The sequence below is a fragment of the Coturnix japonica genome, unplaced genomic scaffold (assembly GCF_054131305.1).
Source record: "Coturnix japonica strain WE unplaced genomic scaffold, WE-NBRP24 Scf040, whole genome shotgun sequence".
NCBI classification, from domain to species: domain Eukaryota; kingdom Metazoa; phylum Chordata; class Aves; order Galliformes; family Phasianidae; genus Coturnix; species Coturnix japonica.
In genome coordinates, this window is record NW_028188943.1 from 5,187,809 (window position 1) to 5,212,180 (window position 24,372).

General features: G+C 46.6%; 1 protein-coding gene and 1 long non-coding RNA gene across 2 annotated transcripts; both read left to right on the forward strand.

Moving 5' to 3' along the window:
* The first annotated feature begins 6,701 nt into the window (after positions 1-6,701).
* On the forward strand, positions 6,702-8,842 carry LOC146753100 (uncharacterized). Its single transcript, XR_014940292.1, has 3 exons — positions 6,702-7,165; positions 8,311-8,469; positions 8,735-8,842. It is a non-coding gene; the product is annotated as an uncharacterized LOC146753100 (long non-coding RNA).
* A 465-nt stretch (positions 8,843-9,307) lies between these two features.
* LOC146753101 (rho GTPase-activating protein 32-like) lies at positions 9,308-10,875 on the forward strand. Its single transcript, XM_085531091.1, has 3 exons — positions 9,308-9,558; positions 10,264-10,400; positions 10,649-10,875. The coding sequence occupies exons 1-3, from the start codon at positions 9,308-9,310 to the stop codon at positions 10,801-10,803; spliced, it is 543 nt and encodes a 180-aa protein (XP_085387217.1). The 3' UTR covers positions 10,804-10,875.
* Positions 10,876-24,372: the final 13,497 nt, after the last annotated feature.

The window sequence follows — 24,372 nt, forward strand, 5'->3', positions numbered from 1 at the left end:
CTCACATGTGTGGGGCTTCCATGTTCCTCTGTGCCCATTGCAGTGTGCCACCCCAATCCTGCTGCCCAGCCAGGAGTGGATGGGATGAGCAGGTTGGGATGCACAGAGCAGTGCTCAGACATTGCTGGGACATTTGTGCACTGCTGTTGAGCTTCCCTTTGTGCAGCAGGGGAGAGGATGGAGGTTTACAGGTGGATGGTTGTTATTTCTATGGCATTGCACAGGTGGTAGAACCTTGTCCATTCCCAAACTTATTCCAGGGCATGCGGGAATTTGTGCAGTTGTAGTTCCTGAATTGTGCTATTTAAAACCCTCCTGTAAATGGGGATGTTTTGTAATGCCTGCTGGGGCTGCAGGCAGCATTGCCTTCCTCCTTAGGGGGCAAGTTTAATCACAAACCTCCCTATTTCCTATCACAAACGTCCTACAAACCATGTCTGGGCAGTGCTGTCTCGGCCTGGATCTCAGCTCCTGAGACTGTCAGATGTGAAGCAGCAGCAGCTGGGACAGGGCTGGCTCTGTGTGCCCTCTGTGGGTCTGTGGGCACAGAGTGGGGCAGAGGGATGACTGTGAGAGGAAGGAATTGCCCAGCCACTAGAAAGAGGAAATCAGCTGAAAAGGGGAGATTTGAGAAGCACTGAGGCTGTGGCTGCTTTGACAGTAAGAAGAAACCAAGCTGTCACTGTGCAGATGGGAACTCCAGTAGGAGAGCTGTGGTGGCTTTACAGATGGCAGACAGCAGCTGGAGTGTAGAGCCAAGGGTAGGGGGGGGATCTTCCTCTTAGCAATGCCATACAAAGAATGATGCAGACTCCTGCAGGGTCGGCTTTGCTGTGTGACCCTGGGTGGAAGCAGCTGGAAGGTCTCAGCCCTTCTGCGTTATCCCAGGAGCTGGGGCAGTGCTCGGTCTCATCCCACCTCTGCTAATAGCAAATGCAGAATCCCTTATCTGTGTGCCCTTTTCTCTCATGGAGAGTCACCAACCCTGGGAAGTTCACAAAAAGTTTGGGTGTTGTGTTGAGGGATGTGATTTAACTGGGAAGTATTGGTGATGGTTGGACTGGATGATCATAAGATCATCCAGATCATAAGATCTGAGATCATAAGATCATAAGATCATCCAGGTCTTTTCCAACCTTGAAAATTCTATGGAGTTGTAGCAGATTGTGGGGGTGTAGGTGTGGTATATATATGTACACAGATGGGAATATCCGTATGGAAAAGATAGATCCATGTGTGTTCTGGGCTGCACTGAAAAAGGGGTGGCCAGCAGGAGAGGGAGTTGATTGTCCCCTCCTGCTCAGCTCTTGTGAGGCCATATTTGCAGCACTGTGTCCAGGCCTGGGAAGGATGTGGAGCTGTTGGGGGGGGTCCAGAGGAGGGCCACTGTGATGATCAGAGGGCTGGAGCAGCTCTCCTATGAGGAAAGGTGGAGGGATCTGGGCTTGTTTAGCCTGGAGAAGAGAAGGCGGCGGGGAGACCTCATTGTGGCCTTTCAGTACTTGAAGGGAGCGTATAAACAGGAGGGGGAATGGCTGTTTATGAGGGTGGATAATGATAGGACAAGGGGGAATGGTTTAAAACTGAGACTGGGGAGGTATAGGTTGGATCTTAGGTAGATGTTTTTTGCTCAGAGGGTGGTGACGCACTGGAACAGGTTGCCCAAGGAGGCTGTGGATGCCCCATTCAAGGCCTGCAGGCATTCAAGGCCAGGTTGGATGGGCTCTGTCCATGAGCATTGACTGCAGACACTTGGAACTGATCATCACCCTCTGCAGACAGATTTACAGCCCCTGCACAGCTCTATATAACAGTCTTATAGAACTACCTCTAGTAGAAGCAATCTCCACACAGAGATCTTTTCCCAGCACCCCTTTGTGACGTCATAATGCCCCTTTGTGACATCATAACACCCCTTTGTGACATCATAATGCACCTTTCTGATGTCATAATGCCCCTTTCTGACGTCATAATGACCCATTGTGATGTCTTAATGCCTCTTTGTGACATCATAATGCCCTTTGTGATGTCATAATGCCATTTGAGACGTCATAAGGCTCCTTTGTGATGTCATAATGCCCCTTTGTGACGTGATAATGCCTCTTTGGGACGTCATAATGCCCTTTGTGACATCTTAATGCCCCTTTCTGATGTCTTAATGCTCTTTTGTGATGTCACAATACCCCTTTGTGATGTCATAACACCCCTTTGTGACGTCATAATGCCCCTTTCAGACGTCATAATGACCCTTTTTGACGTCATAATTCCCCTTTGTGATGTCATAATGCTTCTTTGTGATGTCATAATGCTACTTTGTGACGTCATAATGCTCTTTGAGACGTCATAATGCTCCTTTGTGATGTCATAATGCTCCTTTGTGATTCATAATGCCCTTTGTGATGTCATAATGCCCTTTCTGACGTCATAATGCCCCTTTGTGGTGTCATAATGCTTCTTTGTGAGGTATTTGTGGTGCCATTGATAATGAAGTGTGATGAACTGGAAGGCTTTCAGTAGAATTGCAGCCCTAACATAAACAATGACTTGAACTCTGGAATTCTGTGTAAAATCATTAGCTAGCTTGTGGTCCGGGTCTTGAAACCAAAGGCTGTGAGGTGCTGCTCTTGTTGACACAGGATGTGAAAGATGACTTGAGCTCTAAGAGTAATTTCCCTTCTGCTCTTTATATGAACGTCATATCAACAATTAGAATATTAAGAAGATAATATAAAAGTTTGTGCTGCTGGACTGAGGACTTCCATTAGCTGTTAGCCATAGTTTGGAACTTGCAAAGCAATCATATTGGAGCCTTGCTGGGCAACCTGCTCCAGTGTCTCACCACACCCACAGTAAAGCATTTCTTCCTAATATCCAATCCTAATCTACCTTCTTCCCATGTAAAGCCATTTCCCCTCATTCTGTTGCTACCTGCCCTTATGAAAAGTCCCTCCCCAGCCTTCCCTGTAGGCCCTCTTCAGATACTGGAAGGCCACTCCAAGGTCTCCTTGGAGTCTTCTCCAGGCTGAAGAGCCCCATCTCTCTCAGCCTGTGCACATAGTAGAGGTGCTTTCAGCCCTCTCTGATCACCTTCATGGCCCTCCTCTGGACCTGCCTGAACATCTCCAAGTCCTTCTTGTGTTGAGGGCTCCAGAACTGCGTGCAGTGCTCCAGATGGGGTTTCAATGAGAGGAGTGTGGAGGGGCAGCACCACCTCCCTCCACCTGCTGGTCATGCTTCTGTGCTTTAAGCTTATGCTTTAAGGTCCTATATGCTTTAAGGTTTAGATAGTGCAGTCGCCTCACCTCTTCAGGTTTATCTGTGAAGGTCCCTTCCAAGTGAACCGTGCTGATCCAGACAGTTCGGATTGCTCATTAAAATGTTTTAGTAAGTTGGGCTGGTCCTACGAAGCAGTATGACTGCAGTAAGCAGTGTACATGGTGCGCTGTGAGTACTGCACACATTCCTCTTGGCAGCTTGTGGAACAGAAATTGTGCATTGTTTGGATTGTGTAAGTATTCCTGTTGGTCTCTTGTGATGCTTACCTTCTTAGAGCACCTTTCCTCGTTTGGCTCTACATATTTTGGTACCTTACTTGTTCTGTTTGGCTTAGCAGGGAAGGTCTTCTTCTGAAGCATCCTCAGTCTTGGTCTGGGCAGCATACTTAGAAATGACATGGACGTTACATGAGTGGGTGGTCAAAGGGGGGAAGAAATCACCTTTCTGATCTGTTTCCTTTTAGAACACAGTCCTGGAGAGGATTTGCTTTCCTTGTTTCCTGGAGACTTGGATTCTTAGATGGTTTTGACTGCAGCTATTTCTGATGTTAATTCCTTTTTCTGTACTTTAGTAGCCAAGTGCAAGTGGAGTGCTTTGGAAATTGTCTGAAGTTGCCAGGTTGCGTGTGATCACATATGTAACGTGGAGTTATGTGTGGTGCCAGTGATAATTAAGTGTGATGAACTTGAAGGCTTTCAGTACAATTTCAGCCCTAATGTAAACAGTGACTTGAACTCTGGAATTCTGTGTAAAATCATTAGCTAGCTTGTGGTCCAGGTCTTGAAACCAAAGGCTGTGAGGTGCTGCTCTTGTTGACACATGCTGTGAAAGATGACTTGAGCTCTAAGAGTAATTTCCCTTCTGCTCTTGATAGGAACGTCATATCAACAATTAGAATATTAAGAAGATAATATAAAAGTTTGTGCTGCTGGCCTGTGGACTTCCATTAGCTGTTAGCCATAGTTTGGAACTTGCAAAGCAATCTTATTTAGATTTTAGTGATGAAATCTTCTGATGAAATCTTCCTTTTAATTCTGCAAAAGAATCTCAATGGAACATTTCAGTCTGAAAAGGCTCTGGCATATGAAGATGTGCCAGACTGCAGCCATGTGCCAGATGCGTTTGGATCCATGGAATTTTCTGATGTAGCTTCAGTGTTTGAAGAATCTCCACTCGATCTAAATACTCAGAGAACAAAGCAGGTGTGTGAAGATGTACAGCTAGTTTCTTACAGAAAAAATACAGCACTTAATCCAGAAATCTGCTTCTCATTGTATCTAGTGCTTACTCCATATTTAAGTATCTAGTGGACCTTGACCAAAGGGAGATACAGATTGAGCAAAGAAGTATGTTAAGCATAAATTTTGTTGCCTTCTACCTGTAGGCCATGGTTGGTTTAATGAGAACCCTAACTCCAGTGTTTGGTTTGCACAGAAACAGCAAGCAAGGGAACAAGTAAAGGAGTCAGTGAGGATTTTAAAACACAATGGGAAGCGATGAGGCACAGTTCATAAGATTCTGGAGTTAGGCTAAAGGTACACAGACCTTTAAAGGTACCGAAAGAAGTTCAATCTTACTGTGTTGGACAAGAAAATCCACAGTGAAGTGATTGAAATTTTGCAGCCAAACCAAGTGATAATTCATAGTTATGTTTAGATAAGCTGGTGAGGGTTAATCGTAAATGGGGAATTGACATGAACAAATTAAAAATGGCGTTTGACAGTCTATAAGAAACGCACTTATTCTAGGAAAGAATCAGAAGTTTTAACTCTTTTGTTCAATAGACAAGTAGTGTATGATGTTTTTATAAGCATTGTGTCTGACCTTCTCAGCTGTTAGAATTTCTTTGACAGTAACTTCTCCGGCTGTGATCAGAAAACCTTTTGTTCCGTCTCTGGCACCATTCGAGGCATGATACTCAACTGGGTGATATGGAATTCACACTGTCAACTCCAGTGACAAGAAAAGTGGCATCTAAGCAGCGTGCAAACACAGCGAATGTTGATGCAGAGTCAGCGTTAAGAAATGAGCTGCCCTTTGCACTTCCTGCTCCTGCTCTTTTCAAAGAGTCAGACAGAGAAGCAAGTAGAAGGCATATCCTTTCAGGCGCCTACTTCCAAAGGTATGTTGTATCTAACAAATGAAAACCTAGAACATGTGTAGCTTAGGAATTTTTTACTTTAAATATGAATGCAATCCTTGTAGGTCCTGATATTCTGAAAGATTTCTGTGTGGGGTTTATTTGGTCACAGCACATACAGCTGCCATCCTGTACATCTGACAGTGTACTGCAAGCAGTTTAACCATCTATCAGGGCACGGTACTCGTCTATTAATGATAGAAGTTCTCACAGTTTCACAAGGATCCTGCCTTGAGATGCATTCAGATAATGAGATAAGTGCTGTGTTCCTAAATCTAGCATGTGCTTCTACTTCCCATCGAGATCTAGTAGATAATTTCTTTAACATTGATGATGAGGGTTTTGATTTTATTTTTTTCTGGTCTATTATTTTGAGTGAAAGAAAAGGGTATGCTTTTATTTAAGCATGCTTTTGATTGCAACATGCTTCTATATTAAATGTAACCTACTGAATTCCTCATGATAGCATACGAGTACTTGTGTGTATCTGTTCTCCCTAACAGAGTAAGAAGAGACTCAGTGAACCTGGACAGTGTTACCCAGGGTTGTGAGAACAGCTGAATGATTGTTGAGAACTGGTCAATTCGTGAGCCTGAGACCTGGGATCCTCCATCCTAGGGTGGAACTTTACTGGAGCACATGGGTGCCACAGCAACAAAAGGACTGTGTACAATAGACTGAGAGTTTGCAGAGTTTCTTGGTTGACAGAAAGCACAACTAACTCAGCAGCAAGTGACGTATTTGGGATAGGAGATGACAGCTGGACTTTGAACCTTAAGGACTGCCAAGAAAGAAGCCATCTGCTAAACCCCTGAGCTGCAAACTGCCAAGGAACTCCATACGTTGCCAGGAATGACAGGAGGGTGCCGACCATGGATACACAGCTACGGACTGATGGTAAACTTGAAACAGCTTGAAGTGAGTAAGGGATATCCAGGGTGCACTGGTGCTCAATATTCAGGAAGCCTATAAATCTACAGTGGGCCAAAGGATACCAGTTTTAATATCTCATGCAGTGTTTACTGTATTGGAGGCAAAAGGGGGACATTGGCTCTCACCCCAAAGATTCCCGAAATACCAGGCCATCCTGGTGGAGCAGGGTGATATAGAAATAATTGTAACTACTATTGCCAGCCCAGTATCTTTCCTTAGCGGAACTCCCCTGGTGGAGAACCAGGATGACATCACTGCTTTGAAACAACTGATGCTGCACATTGCAGCTGGTCGGTCGGAGCTGAAGGACGAACCCTTAGAAGATGCAGAAGACGCCTGGGTTACCAGCAGCTGCAGTTTTGTGAGACAAGGAGGCTGTAAGGCAGGACATGCAGTAACTGCTACTGAGCAGGGAATGGAAGCACAACCATCAGCCGTGGGGACTTCACCTCAGAAGGCTGAAATAACTGCCTTGACGAGAGCCTTAATGATATGGACGGATGCTAACTATGTGTTTGGGATGCCACATGCTCATAGTACCATCTGAAAAGAGCAAGTATTGCTCACACACAAGGAAAAGAGCGTGATGTAAATCTACCAAGGGTAGAGTTTGATTTTGAGTTGGATTTTCTGGGCTTTGAGACACGTCTTCCAGATGCACACTGTGTTATTTCTGATGTGTTGACCTGTTGAGGTCCAGCCTTAAATGAGGATTCAAGTAATACCATAGCAGGAATGGTTTAGATTGGAATTGGAATGCAGAAGGTTGGAGCCCGCAGGAGCAGGGAATCAATCATCTCCCTATGCTTGGCACTGGTGAGTCCTCACCTTGAGTTTTGTGTTCAGTTCTTGGCCCCTCACTGCAAGAAGGACACTGAAATCCTGAGATGTGTCCAAAGAAGAACACTGAAGGTATGAGGTATCTAGAGCACAAGTCTCTTTGCAAGCACTATCTTAGAGGCAGCCTTGATTTCTCCTGCCCCAAGCTTTGTGCCACAAGAGCTCTCCTGCTTCTCGCTGTGATGTGAGACCATATGGAAGGCTCTGCAGAGGTCCTTCCTTTTCTTGACTGTATTTTGTGTGGCTTTGGACTTGTTTTCGTCTTTCCCAAAGCCCTCTGCCCAATTCTGTGTCCTTCTCTGCAGCCTTGAATTCGATTCAGAGCAGGTTCCCGAGCTCAGTGTCTGAGACATTCACAGCGTGAGCTCCCTGTGCAAGATGTATTTCAGGGAGCTCCCGAGCCCTCTGCTGACTAAGCATCTCTATGCCAAATTCTCGGTAAGCTCAGGGCAATGTCTTGGAAATGACACGTACCTGTTCCCTGGGCGTCCTGGCTAGTGGTTGCAGCATTGCCCCAGCTCTGAGGTCTTCTTTCTGTTAGCCCCATGAGGCATGTCTTTGCCACATCCTGCCTCTCACTTGATGGCACTTGTGGTGGTGCCAGGAGGTGCTTATTTAAGCTATTCACAATGGTTGTGAGAATTCCCTTTCCTTTGCTGTTCCCCTGCTATTGATAGTATGGGGTTAATAGCAAAGGGGACTTGGAGTCAAATGCCTGCTGCGAGGAGCTGCACTGCGCAATCAGGCTGTAAAGCCCCCCAGAGCTTGCACTGCTTGGCCTTAATGGCACAGGCTGTGTGTATAATCAGGAGGGGTGTTAACTCTTTGAAAGGGCTGATAATAGCAAGACAAGGGGAAATGGTTTTAATTTGAAAGACGGAAGATTTACGTTGGGTGGTAGGGGGAGATTCTTTACTAGGAGAGTGCTGAGGTCCTGGAACAGGCTGCCCAGGTACGTTGTGGATCCCCCATCTGTAGAGGTGTTCAAGGCCAGGTTAGATGTGGCCCTGGGCAGCCTAGTAAATGTGGAAGATAGGTGGCCCTGCCAGGCAGGGAGTGGAGCTTCATGATCCTTGAGGTCCCTTCCAACCCGGGTCATTCTGTGATTCTGTGTTCCCCAGATGCCTCTTGGAAGTCATCAAGTCTGCCTCAGTGCTGACCACCAGTGCACTGTCCCCATGGGACTTAATAAGACACTTGGTGTCTCTGGCTGGGATCTGCTCGGTGATAAACATGCACGTGAAGAACTTAGCGATAGAGTGGGCTCCAAACCTCTTAAGGTAAACTTCTTTTTCCATTTCAACACGATGCTTAGTTCTGCTCTCCCCCAACCCCAGGGGCACAATTTCTAGATGACAGTTTCTACTCACTTGTTTAGCTGGGACAGCTGTGTCCCTGATGATCCAGGATAATTTCGTCAGTGGCATCGCTGTTTGCCCACTGCGGAAGTCTCCAGAGCCCAACCTGACAGTTTTTGGCTACAGAAATTCAGACTTGGGGAAATGACCTTGGGGAAATGACTTGTAAGATCTGCCTTTTCTTCAGATCCCAGCAGAGCCAATCTTCCTGCGCCATTGAAGCTGCCTGCATGGAGCTGCAGACTCAGTCAGCTGTGGTGGAATTCCTCATCAGCCACACAGATGTCATCTTCTGCTCCAAATCCACACCAGTCGTGGAAGAGTGAGCAGGTGAGTGTCTTCCTCCATTAGCTTGATCTTGATCTGGCACCTTGATCCAATCCAGGTCTTCTCCAAGACCTTTGAAAATTCTATTACTGTCGAGGAGACAGCAGGCTTCTGGGCTTAGGTTAGAATATGGTGCCCCATTCCTGGATCCTTAGTGTGTCCAAACACAAGCCTTACTTGGAGAAAACCATCACTGCTGTTAAGATTTTTTGCCAGCAGGTGAAGCTTGATTGAAATGTGGCAGCAAAGCTTTCTGGAATCCCAGCCCCCTAGTTTTTCTAGGATTTTTGTTTGCCTGTTTTTGATACAGTGAGCTGCTCTTAATTGTGGCTGTGTCCTTTGCCACGAGCATACCACTGAGCACACGGTTATTTTGAGCTCCTCTACTTCCAGTGGCTCGGATGAGCAATTCTGAGAGATATGCAGAACTGGGATGGCTGTGCTGTTGCTTCCTCCGCCGTCTCACCTGTGTTTTTCCCTTGCAGGGCACAGTTCTCTGCCTGGGCCCAAGTCTGTGTGGGTCTCTCCATCCACAAAGCTGCTCACCGTGCAGGAGGCACAGGCTGAGAGGAGAGGCCAGAGCAGCTCTCCTGTTGCAACACAGAGCAGCAAGATACAAGTGGAGGAAGGGCCTGCAGCTGTACTGAGGAACTTCGACGCAATCATTGATTTTCCATCTGAAAGGTAAAGAAAGAGGAATTCCCTTTCCAGCCCCTATCATCATTGTTCAGGTGATTTCTATTGGTTTATTTTTTGTCCATTGTATCTCCAAGCACTCAACTAAAAAACAGTTGCCCTACTGGCTCAGAGGAGCCACACAAAGGTGCATTTCCTTCCTGGTTGGGCAGGCAGTCACAAGATGCAGAAAGCCACGCTAGTGTCTATCTTGGTCTGTGCTGCCTGTACCTGGAAACGCTGGGGTTTTCCAGATTTCAGGGCCACGCACCTGAAACCAATTGCACTTCTCCTGTAAGAAGAGCTGTTGGTCAGACTTGCTGGCACTAGAAATTAAAGATGGCAGTGAGCTGAGGCCGAGGAGGTGTTAACGTAAGAGTCAGAGATGCTTTTGAGCTTCCCTTATGGCTGCCCAGTTCCTCAGAAAGCAGTTACGCCTGCCAGCTCCTGTCCTTTCCTGCTGCTGAGCCTTTGCTCACATGCTCTGCATCTTGCTCAAAATGGTTGAGAGGAATGTAGCCAGCAGGACTTTTGGGGGCTAAGCTGTAGGAATGGAAGCATCTCTGAATGAATCTTTGAAACAGAGGGCTTTTCTAAGCTGTGTTTCAGCAGAAACCAGGCATTGCCAGGAGCAGGCAACTGTCATCAAGGGCTCGGTGCAGCTCGTCACTCACCCTGCACCACGACTGACAACATGCTGTTTTCTCTCTCCAGACCATGTTCTCCCAGAAAGAGGAAGGAATCACCAGCTGGCAGTTGGCGTTCCTGCTTATTCCTGGGCAAACCATCCCCTGTGGCCAAATGCCAACTGCAGAGCAGTGCCAGGGAAGCAGAAGTCGTGGTCCTGACAGGTAAGGGTGAAAATCCAGCTTTCAAAAAGCTGCTTGTCAGCAACACAGGTAGAATTCATGCTTTCAGTGGGCTTGTACCTCTTTCTGTATTCCTGCATTCGAGCCCATGCCTGACATCTTTGGTTGACTCCTGTCTTTCCCAAATGAGTCTCGCAAGCTGCTTGAAACCTGCTTGACAGGCAGCACCAAGCCTTTGCCTCCTTGGATAGTGAAAGTTTACACTAACTGCTGTGTATCTACTCTTTCAGGTGAATCTATCCCTTGCCAGCACAGGAACCCACCGGCAAGTAGCGATGATGCCTGGTGTGCTTCCATCAATGGAGTGCAGTTAGGATGCATGAGTCACTGCAGTTTCAAGGACAGCCTTCCACGTGACAGCAATGATGGAGAGAAGGAGGTCTGACCTATTCAGTTTTGAGCCCCTCCATGCAAGAAAACCTTGCGGTTCTGGAATGTCTTCAGCTACGAAGGTAGTGAGTGGTCTGGAGCACAAAACTTACGAGGAGCAGCTGAGGGAACTAGGATTGTTCAGCATGGAGAAGAGGTGGCTCAGGGGAAACCTTATAACTCTCTATAACGTCCTGAAGGGAGGTTGTAGTGAGCTGGGGGTTGGCCTCTTCTCTCGAGTAATCAGTGATAGAACTAGAGGGAATGGTTTTAAGCTGCGCCAGGGAAGATTCAGGCTGGACATTAGGAAATATTACTTCTCAGAAAGGGTAGTCAGGCACTGGAATGAACTGCCCAGGGAGGTGGTGGAGTCACCGACAATGGGAGTGTTCAAGAAATGTTTGGATATGGTGTATGGAATATGATTTATCCGGGAAGTATTGGCAATGGTTGGACCAGATGATCTTCTAGGTCTTTTCCAACCTTGATAATTCTGTGATTCTGAGCTGAGAAGCTTTTCTTGCTCAAGTCCTGCTTCCAAGTTTAACCACCTATGGGGAAGTAGATGTCACTTTTCTAGTGTCCTTCAATTCCGTGTCCGCATTTTCCTAAAAGTAAAAGAATTTGGAGGTAACCAGAGTCAGTGAAGTGAGCGATTTCAGTGCCTGTTTCTGATGGTGGCAATGAGTTCAGAGGTCACACTTAACTGACGATTCCTGTTTCCATTCTGACAAAGGCTGTAGTTGCAGCTGACTTCCCGAGGCTGCCATACGTGGTGGTGACGCAGCCTTGGGCTTGTGCGTTTGCATGACTCCCACCTTTCCTTTCTGTGTCTTGCAGGTCAGCTGGTGCTGGAAGCAGCCGGTATCTGAGTAGGAATGAAGGTGGGTGCAGGAGCAGCTGCTGAGGGGAGGAAGGAAGTCCATGCTAATGAGCTCTGAAGCATCTGCAGGTCCAGTACCAGAGGAGGCAGCAGTGATGCAGGGGGCTCCCCAGCAGGAAGCTGGCTGATCCAAATGCTTGCTGAGAGTTTGGAAGCCCAAACCCTTATGGTCTCTGTAAGGGTGGCTAATAAAAAGATGTTAACCAAGATAGTGGTAAATAGTCAAAGGTTGTTAGCAAAGGGAAACTCACCAATGTCGATGTTTTGACCAGAAAGCTGAGGCAGTCTCAACTGGGGAGCAATCTCCAAGAGATGCTGCCTCAGTGGTGGTCAGCCTTTAAATGAGGTCTCAGAGGAGGTGGAGTCGAGGTCCACCCCTTCTGGGAGCACAGCTAGATTACTCTCACCTGTGCTCCCGCAGCTGACCCAACACTTGCCTCAGCTGATTAATCAGAGGTTCAAGCTGTGATTTCCCATACAGACTCTAAGCTGAAGGCAGCATCTCCTTGATCTGATGGTGGTGTGCCTGAGTGAGGGAGTGATCCAAGCTGGATGCAGAAGAGTCATCTTAATTTCTCTGCTATTTTACTTCAGATGACACCTATTGGGTGTTGGTTTCTTAAAATTTGGATCTAGGAGGTGGCCTCTCCCTTTGCTTCTGGTGAAAGCACAGAAGTGCAGCAGGAGTAGAAGACAAAGAGGTTTTCTTCGTGACAGGAACACCAATTATTTGATTCAAATGTGTAACTGTGATGAAGATGGTGAAGAACAGATCCGCCTCAAAGACATGCTTGATCACATAAGGAATGAGCATGTGATCCAAGACAGCCAGCGTGGCTTTAGCAGGGGAAGGCCATGCCTAACCAGTCTGGTGGCCTTCTATGGTGGAGTGATGGCATTTGTGGACAAAAGGAAGGTAACAGATGTCATTGACCTGGACTTGAGCAAGATCTTTGACATGGCCCTCCACCACATCCTTATCTCTAAACTGGAGGGATGTGGATTTGACAGGTGGACCACCTGGTGGATAAGGGATTGGTTGAAAGGCCACAGACAGAGGGTGGTGATTCGTGGTTCGATGTCCAGGTGGAGGCCGATAACAAGTGGTGTCATCCAGGAATCTGTCTTGGGACCAGTGCTTTTTTACATGGTTATCAGTGACACCAATGATGCAATGGAGTGCACCCTCTGCTGTTTGCTGAGTGGTGCGGCTGATGCAGTGGAAGGAAGGGATGCCATTCAGAGGGAGCTCAACCGAGAGGTTGGCCTAGGTGAATCTAATGAGGTTCAACACAGCAAAGTGCAAGGTTTTGCACTTGGGCTGGAGGAATCCCAGGCATTTCTACAGACTGGGAGGAGCAGTCCTTAAGAGAAGCCCCGCAGAGAAGGACCTGGGGGTCCTGGTGGATGAAAAACAGAACGTGAGCCATCAGCGTGCTCTTGCAGCTCAGAGAGCAAATGGTCCCCTGGGCTCCATCAGAAGAGGGGATGGCCAGCAGGGACAGGGAGGTGATTGATCTTCATGATCCTTGAGGTCCCTTCCAACCCGGGCCATTCTATGATTCTGTGATTACACTCGCTGTCAGAAAGAATGGCAGCTGTACAGAAGCTGGATATATTTTGGGACAGTTCTTGTAACCAGCTGATTTTAAGACCTTGCCTGAGTCAAGAGTCTAAATTGAGTGTCAGAAGAAAGCTGGTAAAGTGGCTATTGCTCATTCTTTTTCATTTGCTGATTCTTTCATTCGGGTTCCTTTTCCAAAGGAGATTCTGGTGATGGAAGCAATTGAAGAAAGAACCAAAGCAGCTCTTGCCAAGAGTGCTTGAAGTCCCTGTGGAGAGAAGCAAAGAACTTGGGCTTCCTCTGGGATGCTCCCCACCATGTCTCAGGAAGGAGACAACTGCTGTTCCACTTTCTGCTCTGTGTGTGGAAAGGTACGTCTGGGTTTCTTCTGCTTGTTTATTCTTTCTTTTTCGGGCTTTGAAGGAGAAGGGGTGGAGCAACGGGAGACTCACTGGTCATTTGTTACCTCAAGAACAGGATGGATTCTGCATTGACTGTGAAAAACCTGGGCTAGTAGCATGGGCATGTTTCAGGCTGGACTTTTCCTTCTTGGTTTCCTTTTGGCTACAGGGAGACAGCTGTCTAAAGGTGTGTTTTCATACCCACTCTCCAAAACCATGTTTCATTGTTGCAGGTGGTTCAGTGTGCTCTTGCAGTGCAGATGCTGTAGTTTGCTGTAGAATCTGAATGGTTTTTGTTGTTACGGGAGGACTGGGAGGAGGTAGTGAGAAGAGAATTCAATGCCTGAGGTGTATCTTAGTGAGAAATGTTGGCATGAGGTGCTGAAAGTCTTGAGCTGTCAAAGGCCAGTGATGCTCAGACTCCTTAACCTGCTGGAGCAGGGTGGAAGCAAGGAGTGGGCACTGCTGTCCCACCAGCTGCACTTGGTTCTGGTCTGCCAGGTCTGTGCTGGCCTGGATTTCTTCTGAGAAGTTTGTTGGAGCTGCTTGGAGTAGTGAAGGGTGGGGAAGAAGTGCTGCTCAAGAGCTAAGGCTCTGCTTGATCATTTTGGATGGTTTTAACCATGATATCTGAAGACATAGTTTCCGTCAGAATGATCCCAGCATTGTGCAAGTGTCTCAGATGTCTGAGAGCACCCGCCTCCTCCAGCTGAGCCATAGGAAAGCTAACTGTGCCCAGTAATTACAGCTTCTGCAGATTGAATATGCTTCCAAGTGTTTTCCTTAGTGATCAATAATGTCCCAGCACTCTGAGATTCCATTTCTGGCACAGTCTGGAGCATCTCTGCAATCCTTGGGTACTGGAGGGCACATGGTGAGTGCGTGGACAGGGTGGCACAAACGCGTGCGTGTGCTGAGGAGTTGGGTTGCACACAGGTGCACACAAAGGGGTGTTTGTGGAAGGTGTAGGCACGTACGTGTTCCCAGGGGTGGTTGGCACACGTCTGTGAATGCAAAGAAGGGCACACGATGCAGTGCGTGCATGGGGGTGTGCAAAGCAGGCAGGGTGGTGAATGGGTGTGCGTGTGCACATGGATAGGGGAAGGCTGGGGTTACAGGTTGACCTGTGCTGAGGTGAGTGGGGGCTCACGGTGTTGCTCAGTGGTAGATTTGTTCACACTGAGTGCTAACAGGAAACTCGCACACCCTTTTTGTTTCAGCTGTGCCAGCGCTGTGATCCCTTGCTGCTGGGATGGGGTGTTGGAAGGATGGCGTGCGTGCCAAGCTCCCATCTCTTGCAGGAATCAAGTGTAGAGCAAAAGGGATGTTTGGGCCAGGTGACTGTAAGAAGGCTGGCAGTTTTGGATGGTGGCAGCTGATGGAAACAGGTGCTCTGGGGACCGTTCAGCTTTTAACAGAAGACAGGGGTCCTGCAGCAAGAACGACTAGGTTCTCAAATGGCTTCAGAAGTGCACACCGAGTACATCCCCGCAGACATTTACCAGTAGTTGGCTCTTGCAGAAGATTCAAGCAGCAGAACCTTTTGCTCAGCTACAGCACACAAATGCTACAAAAGCAGGAACAACCTGCAAGCTCTGGGTCTGTTTGTCTTGCACAGGCATGCACTAACTGCGTTTGATGGTACCCCCCATCCTTGATTTCCTTCCCTGCTTCTTGTCTGATGACGCTGCTGAGCCAGGAACAAGCTGCCCAGTGTGGCAGAGCATGGTGCAGAGCTGTGCTGGGACCTCCTCCCCTTCATCTGCTGCAGATCAGTGCCCCACACGTGCCATTGGGATGCTCTGGCACGGGATGTGCCTCCAACCCAAAGCTCCTTCCCACCTCCCAAGGAAAAGCAAAGCAACCCAAGCATCTCCAGCAAAGCTGCCCAGCAGACAGCAGGGAATGCAAACAGCTTCTGGCTGCTCCCCTGCACTCCTGTCCTAAGTAATAGACCCCATGAGGACTGGCTGGGAAATCAGTGCATGACACACGTGAGTGTGCACAGGATTGTGCAAAGCAGTGGGGTTCCACGAGTTTGTGTGTGTGTGTATCTCTGCTGTTACTAAAGCATGGGAAGACTTACTGAGTCCCAGATAATTACTTATCCTCAAATGATTTTTCCTGGCCAAATTTAGAGCCTCTCACAGGTAATCGAGACCAACAGGCTGTTGTTGCACAATCAACAGGCACAATCTAGATGATCAGCTGAGGAAAATAAAGCATCATGCCAAGGGTACTAGAAAAGTGAGCAGCTTGAGATCTGCACATTTATGTGATGCTCATGGTCTTAGACAATATTTGCTTAGTGAGGTCACATTGAATGAAAGCAAAATCTAAGATGAATGAAAATATGCACAGGAGAAGAAGCCTCTGAGGCTTCTGAAGTGTTATGACCAGAAGACATAAACTCTGTTAAAGCAAACGTTTCTCTCTATTTTTTGTGTTATTCCAGGCAGGCCTTTATTACCACCTGAACACATGCTGTGGAAGCCCAGCTTATGCAGCACCAGAGCTAATCCAGGGCAAAGCGTCTGTTGGCTCAGAGGGATGTAGAGCGGTTTTTGTTTTCCCCTCTTTCCCTTCCCTCTCCACAGAGCATTTCAAGGCAGTGGAGCTCAGGTAGGCTCTCTTGGTTTCCCTTCTGAATTCTGCTAGGTTGCATTGCTTGGTAGCTCTCAGAAGCTGTCAGTGGCCACAGACTAGAAAAGTGCAATTGGTCTCAGTTCACACAGCTGGCTGGTTTGTCTCTGGCTAATCCTGATCTGCCTCAAGCGACTGCTTTGGGGCTCTACAGAACAGCAACTTCAGAGATCTCTTTCTATTACTAAGTTTTTGAAAGAGCAATTTGCTCTGTTAATTATCCATCCTTTCTGTGCAGTCTGTTTTGTCAGACTTGTCTTTAGCTTCCAAGTTGTATGTGAAGAATTGTTTCCGTTGTAATGCACAATGTACTAAAAATTGAGAGATGTAAATGCAAAGAGTTTTTCCAGCTTTGATTTCATGTCTGGAATTTTGGAACCCACTACTTGCAGTTGTTAATCTGTCCAAACTGGTCTGGTTTGGGATGCCCTCGTACTTCTTGAATCGCTGTTAAAGGCGGAGCAATTCCTACAAGTGCCATGGCCCCACTGTTGTTCTAATTCTTGTTTCTTTGTTTTCCACACACTGCTTTTCAAGCCTCCTATTTCTTTACAGTCAAAGTGAGAATTGCACTGTGAGGTGTCTGAACCTTGTTGTGCCTATACATAAATAGAACAGCAGCAAAGCCTGACAGGTGACTGTGCTGACAGCTCTCGTAGCCAGTAACACGTAACTGTGCTAAATCCCTTGTGACGGCTTTGATTTCATTTTTGCCAGTGAAATCCTTGTAAAAGGAACTGCAGCAGTGTGATGAGCTAAGGTGAAGATGCTGGTTTTAGTCGTGCTCTAAGCTGAGTGGAAGGGCAATTGAATGAGGGTTATATGCTTTCTCTGGGATGATAAGGTTTTTTTTTCCTGAGGGAAAGAGCCAGCTTTTCATGGGCTATATGTGGGCTTTGGCAAGGGCAGACAATACAGTCTGTCAGGAAGCCATTTGAGGTGCTTCAGGTTTGTAAGCTTCTCTTTTTGTTTTTCAGGCGGATATTTGGAGCATGGGTGTAGTGCTGTATGCTCTGCTGTGTGGGATTTTCCTTTGGATGATGACAATATGATGGCACTCTACAGGAGGATACCAGTGGGTATCAGTGGTGCTAGAATACACTGAGAAGAGAAATAGCTGAGCTTGACAAGAGGCCTTGCTTTTCGGATGGCAGAACATGCTGAGCTGTGGGTAGAAAGGCCTGTCTGCTGAATATTGTCCCTGTTTTTGCTGCTTTGTCTACCAGTATTTTGTGGATTTGGTTCTACGCTTGGTTGGCCTATGTGGCGCTGTAGCCTGATTCTATACCATGATAGCATACAGAATTTAAGGAGAAGTATTTTCCTGCCAATGGGCTGGATTTTTTTGTATCTGGTTCTTCAACTGGCTGCTCCCTATACTATCTGTAGTAAAAATATAGACACATCATTTGATTTCCCTGAAATGAATGTTCCTAAATGCCAGCTCTTCTCATGTCTACAAAGATCAAAGTTCTGCATTTGCTATTAGAATTTCCTCTTCCAGAATCAGGAGGTAATGTAGGACCCCACAGATTGCCTTCAGAATCCAACAGTTAGTTCTGTTTCCTTTCTGAGTGCATAACAACCTCAGCACATGAATTGAATGACGCGGCTTGTTAGTCTGGTACAAACTCTGCTGTACACTGGAACTTGGTCCAGTAACTGTAAGCAGGACTTTGTCCATTTCTGCAGGACAGCAGAAAACCCTTTGTGCTAATCATGATGCCAAGAAGCAGAATGCGGCAAATGGCAGATGATCCAACTGCTTCAGGTGTTCATTGCCTTAAAACTGTGAATAGTTTTGGACTGAGAGTTTGTAAGCAGAACGGAGCACTTAAAGCTGTCAGAGATTATTCCTGCACTGTTCAATTCTATCTGCCTGACATACATAGGATCTCAGAACTGCATTGCTTGAATTGGTGGAAATTGTTGTAGTGAACTGGGATGAGCAAGTTTTAGAACTTAGTCAGAGTGCTGTAAAAAATGGATAATCTCATGAGTATTAAGGTACAGGCTTGCTATTTCTGCACTGAATTTGTTTTTATTTTACATGGCTGTGATCTGAAAGTTGCTTGAAACGCAGGCACCTAGGCACTGTTGTGTAACTGAATTTCACACGATAGGTCCTGAAATATCCTGGAATCTAAAACTCTGACTTGTTTTAAGTCTGCTGCTTGAGTCTAATCAGGGTCATAGTGTCTGTGTGCAGTGTTTCTTTCCCTGTAATGCTCCACATCATTTCATTTTGGGAATATTGAAGGAAATGGACTATGTGCCATAACTGTTGTTAGAACAAAGTATGTCTGGTGTGATCTTATGCATAGGTTCTGTAACTGCTCTTCACAGCTCAGGTGTTTGACCTTCCTTTTGGTGAAGTGATGAAACACTGCTGGTTTCTATTTGTGCTTCTAGGCACCTTGAAGCTCTTAGGAATAGAACAATTGTCTCCAGTTCTTTTCAATGATATCAGTAACAGCTCGAGTGTTGCTGCCCACTAGGTAGACCCAAAGAAGCAGATTACAGTGAAACAACACACGAGCTGGACCTGCACGAGGATCACTTTCAAGACAGTGGCTCTGTTGCTTGAAGCCTATTTGCTTCTTCCTGACGCCACTCTATTACCAAATATCAACAACCTTTCATGATTCAACTTGCAAACGTTTGACACTAACCCTTGTGTTTCTATGCCTTCCTAGGTGATTCGAGCTTTTGTCAACCCCAAAGATCCAAACCAAGTAGTGATGTGCAGTGTGTTTCCATCAATGGAGAGTTCTGATTAAGCACGAATTGCTGCAATTCGGATGACAGCCTTCCACATGGTAACAGTGATGGACACAAGGGGCTCATCCACGTTCATGCTCTCATATCTCCTGGCTCTGCTGAAGATGCTGACCTGAGCCTGCCAGACACAGCAGTCACCTGCCTGGATTGTGACCCAGCGCCTTTGCAGTGCTGCCCATCCCAAGCACAGCCCGAGTGCCCCAACAGCAGCACCACCATGCAGGAGCAGGTCAGCATCAGTGAGGTGAAGCTGAGCATCTTAGATGGGGACTTAGAGTCAGGCTGCCAGTCCCAGGCACCAGGCAGCAGCACAAGCTCTGAGCCACTCTCATCTTGACAAGAGGAGTCCCATCTTCACCCTTGACCTCTCAAGCCCTCCTGTCTTTTATTGAATAAAGTCACTCTCATGCTCAGTCATCGCCTTGACTGCATTCTGAGTCTTCAATCACAGGGATTGGGATGAATGCAACAAACAGCAAGGCAGCTCAGCTTGCAACACTCTGGCTGTGGGGTTCGTGCAGGCAGAGCTCTGAGTTCCCATTTTGCCTGGCTTTGGGATGTCTGCAGCAAGATCTCTACCATTTTGTATGGGAGCAAATAATCTCTAGCATCCAGGTTGCTGCTCATGATAATCCCAGTCTTCCTGGCTGTCGCTTTGTGATACCTTTCAAAGCCTTTTGATACTCTTTGATGCCTTGGCTGCTCCCTAACACCTCTGTCCTCCTGCCATGTTGACTCATGTCTCCCACTTTTAAGCTGGCCTTGCAGATCATCTCCAGCCCTGTCATCATCACGCTGCAGCAGGAGGTGCTCACCTGGCCCAATGTCTGGCAGTACTGCTTGTTCTGCAGATGAGCAGCTGCCTCCTCATCTCTTCAGCTACAGTAGTTTTTCTCAGGGCAGTTAGATGCAGTCATGCTCCTCTGGATTTGGTGTGTTAAATCCATGCTGCATGGCAGCAGTCAGTGCAATACAAAGGTGTTCTGTGTGCCACAGCATTTCTCCAGGGGCTGCCAAAGGTAGAAGCACAACACAGCACCATCCTTCTGACAGTAATGTCTGTGAGTGTTAGACATGTGAGCACTGCATCATCCCCAGCGTGTCAGTGCTTTTCCACACCAACCTGACTCTCACACTCTGCACTGAATGTAACTCTGCTCTTGTGGAGACAAATGCTTTCTGTCACATCCTCCATCCCTGCAACCATTTGCCGGTAGGCAGCTCTTGCAGAAGAATCAGGCAGCAGAACCTTTTGCTCACCCTACAGCATGCAAATGCTATGAAAGCAGAAATAACCTGGCATGCTCTGGGTCTGCAAGGCTGCACAGATGGGAGAGGTAGATTGTGGTTTTGCAGTGGAAGTTTCCAGTATTTTCAGTACATAGTGTAGGCCCTAACTGAATGTATAACCCTCTTGTAAAACAGCTGTATAAGTAGTTTTTCCACCAAGAAAGTTGCTGAGCAGAGTTAAGTTCAGACTGGGGGCATTCTGACATGGGTAGAATTGAGACAAGCACAAGATAAATACACAGGGTGGGTAGAGCCCAGCACAGGACAGAATGAATGTACTGACTTTTGGAAACATTGCCCTTCTCTGTCCGCAGAAAAGTACAAGGCAGACCTAAAAACAAGAGGTTGGTAATTGACCTTATATGGAAATGAATCCTAGCAACAGTCTCGAGGAGTCTGTGAGCCTGAGATGCTCAACCAATGAGAGCCATGAGAGCATCACCTGCATTGGGTTTAGGGCATAGAACAGAATTGATTTCACTGACTGGTGTGCAGTTTCTCCCTTGCCAATAGGGGATGTGCGCGCAGTATTGCAATAATGAATAAGCACTGCTGCTATCGCTGCCATCTTTGCCTAACTAGAAATCTTTGACTTTGAGAGTTTCTCACACAAGGGGAGAGGGTAAGAAAGTAAAGAGGCACAGATAACTAAGGGAAACTGCTCTTCTTTATCTTATCTATAAAAATTGATACAATTGATGCTGTCGTGCATTTATTTATTTATTTTTAATTTTTGGCCAATGTCAGTTAGATTGTTTTAAAATATCCACACACCAAAATCTGACTACCAAGCAAATTTAATGAAAATGAAATGAAGGTGAGTTAGTGGAAAGCACAAGGCCATATTATATTAGGCTCTAGCAAATTTACAGGCAGTCACTGCACGAAGAGGTAGATCTGAGTTGCACATTATATGATTCCTTTGTATGTTTGGTGGCCCTGCTAGGCAGGGGGGTTGGAACTACATGATCCTTGAGGTCCCTTCCAACCCGGGTAATTCTGTGATTCTGTGATTCCCACAAAGATTAAGGAAATCTGAAGCTTTCAATATATTTTTTTTATGCTTTTCTCATTTCATTTTTTAAACACCTGACCCAGACCCCAACCCTCACAGGAGCTGTAAAGATAACAGCATTAACCCACAATGTAACTCTAATCCTAACCCTTGCCCTGATTCTAAAATCGTCCCTAATTGCAAATGTAACAACAAAAATGATGCTAGAAGTTTGTAGCAAAAGGAACCTTAACCCTGATCATAATCCAAAAAACAATCATTAAGGTAACAATAATCTTTACCTTAAAAGTAATATTAATCAGAGCCCAGATGATGCCTGCATCCAATCAGAAGCATGCTTTGTATTATTTAAGAGTTGTATTTTTTCCAGTGAACTCTCTCTATTATCACGTTTATAAAGTAACAGAGTCTGTTCTTTTTCTCCTGACACTATGCCTTACTCCTGACATCCCCTGGAAATGACCCAGATAGGGCACCATCAAAGTAATGCTAATAGTAATGTCAATCCTAAGGGTATCTCTAGCCTCAGTGTTAATGGGACGCTAACAACAATCCCAACAGCCTTAAACATTCTGGTGGTGTGACAGAGGTGCTGCCTTGCACATGCTGGGCAGTCCCATTGCCTGTTAAATGCAGGCGGCAGCGTAGAAACATGATGCCCGTGGTCAGAATGCCCTGTGGCAGATCCTGGCACCGGAGAACTGACCGGAGAACCATGAGAGAACTGACAACAAATCACTCGACATCAGAACCGACCCAGTGGTTATTTACAAGCCTTGGGTGACCCAGACAGGATCTCAGAGTGGTGAATGTAGGTACAGAAGTTGTTACTACTCTGTTTTCTTCTAAAAGCTGCTCAGCTGCTTTGCGTTTCAGACCATCCCTGGCTTCACTGTGTGCATCTGTCCAATTGATACCAGGTGTTTTTTTTTCATCTCAGAAGTTGGGGGGGGAGGGGGGGGGGGGAAGGGACATCAATTCAATTACTCATTTATTTATTGACAGAGATTCACGTTTGCTACGTTTGGAGAAGTTTTTATTTGTTTCCTGTGGTTTGGTTTTTTCTTTTTTTCTTTTTTTTTCCCCCTTCCCTCCTCTTCCATCTTTGTGTTCTTCCCCTATAATCAAAAGAGAACGGATCCCCAGGGTCTGTCCCGCAGAGGTTCTTTCCGTGGTCTCTGCTGCCACCTGCTGGCCAATACACGGAACTGCCACTGTTGGGCGTTTGGTGCCGCAGGAAGCACAACGCAGATCTGAGTTCTGACCGGTCTACGCAGCAAATCCGCCAATCTTTATTGTGATAAGCCCTCCACATGGCATTGCGCATGCACTCGAACACGCAGCAGGCATAGATTTCTCCTAACTCCTTGAGGAGCAGGCAAGCAGAACAACTGAGCGCACCACTGCTTGTGATTGGGCCACCCCCATCATAGAGATGTGTGTTAGATCTTTTACCCACCCCTGGACTGGCCTTGTTGTTTAACGATAACCTCTGAAATCTGAGCTACTGGTTCTACCACCTGTAGTGTAGAATAGGTAGCCAATAAATGCTTTTCAACTGTGATGTATCTTTATTCTGCTCCATGCCAAACCTGTGACCAAAACCTCATAGGGGTTCACAAAGAACTCTGGCTCTGCCAGAGCCCCCATCCAGACCCTTCTTGAGTTACATTCACATCTAGTTTGGCTGAAAAGGTTGGACTATAAATACTCAGTGCTTGGGCCTGTTTAACAGATATTTTTTCCTGATTATGCTGTCCATCGATCTTTTTAAACTGAACTCCTGCTCTAATCTGGTCTTTAAACATTTGTTGTTTCAAGACCCTAATGGGTCCAGACTGGATTACCTTAGGGGCTGGACGCCTAAGTCACGGCAGCAGATGGTTCTCTGACCTTTCCACCACCATTCAGAGCCTGCATCTGGCCATAGGCACTCTTGTCTCCCCATCAATTGGGCAGCCTGTTGTATTACAGCACCTGAGGGCCACTGGGGGGTTCAGTATGGATAACATAGACCCATCCTGATGTAAAGGTGATGGCTGTAGGATGAGATCCCTCGTTCCTGATGAAAAATTTATTGACTGGGCTCTCAAAATCATCTTCATAGATTGCCTCTTTCATGCCTAATTCTCTAATATAATTTTGTTAGTCCTCCATAGAGGACCACAGGCTGATATTTAATGGTATGCCATTCTTATTTGGCCATGGTATATGACACACAGCCATAAATCATTCACTGATCAAATGGCTATCCTCATTATGTTGGACAGAGCATACAGTCTTTGCCTGAGGGCAGGGTGAGTAGTAATGGATGTCAGTTTTGAAATTTCCAGTCCGTTCACCACAGCGCTTTCTGCCTCCATGTCCCATAACCAGAGCAGCTATGCTGGCATGCTCTCTTGGTTTCTGTCTAAACCACTGTACTATATCCATCAGTTCAGCTGCTGTATTATGGGCAGCAGGGTTTGGGGGGTTGGACACTGGTCAGGGCACTCCCACCAGCCTATCCTGCATTTTTTTTTTTTCATTTTAGGGTTACAATCAGACAGATCTCAAATAGATCTAGTCCAAATGGAACCTCAAAATCTGACCTTTTAGTGCCTTCATTTACAGAGTCCATTTTATACAGATTCCCTTGTACAGGGTCCCCATGGTCTTCCAGAGAGATGTTCCTGATCTTCCATAGGAGAATGATTGAATTAGGTTTTTTCCCCATCAAAACTGCCACCTGTCTTTCCAGTTTTTCAACACTGTCATTCAATAGCTGATTTGCATCAGCCTGAGCCTCTTCAGTTATGTTCAGACAGTTCAAGGCCATCAGCAGTGGCCATGCCACCATGAACGCAGCTAACTGTCATTCTCAAGTTGTACGTATGTCTTTGCTAAGACCATGGAAATACTCAGTCAGGTGGGCCAGGGACTCATGGACCCTCCCTCCGTCCCACACAGGGCCCCATTTTTCAGTGACAGAAGCAGTGCTGCATTTTGAGGATCCTAGGAATCCCAGG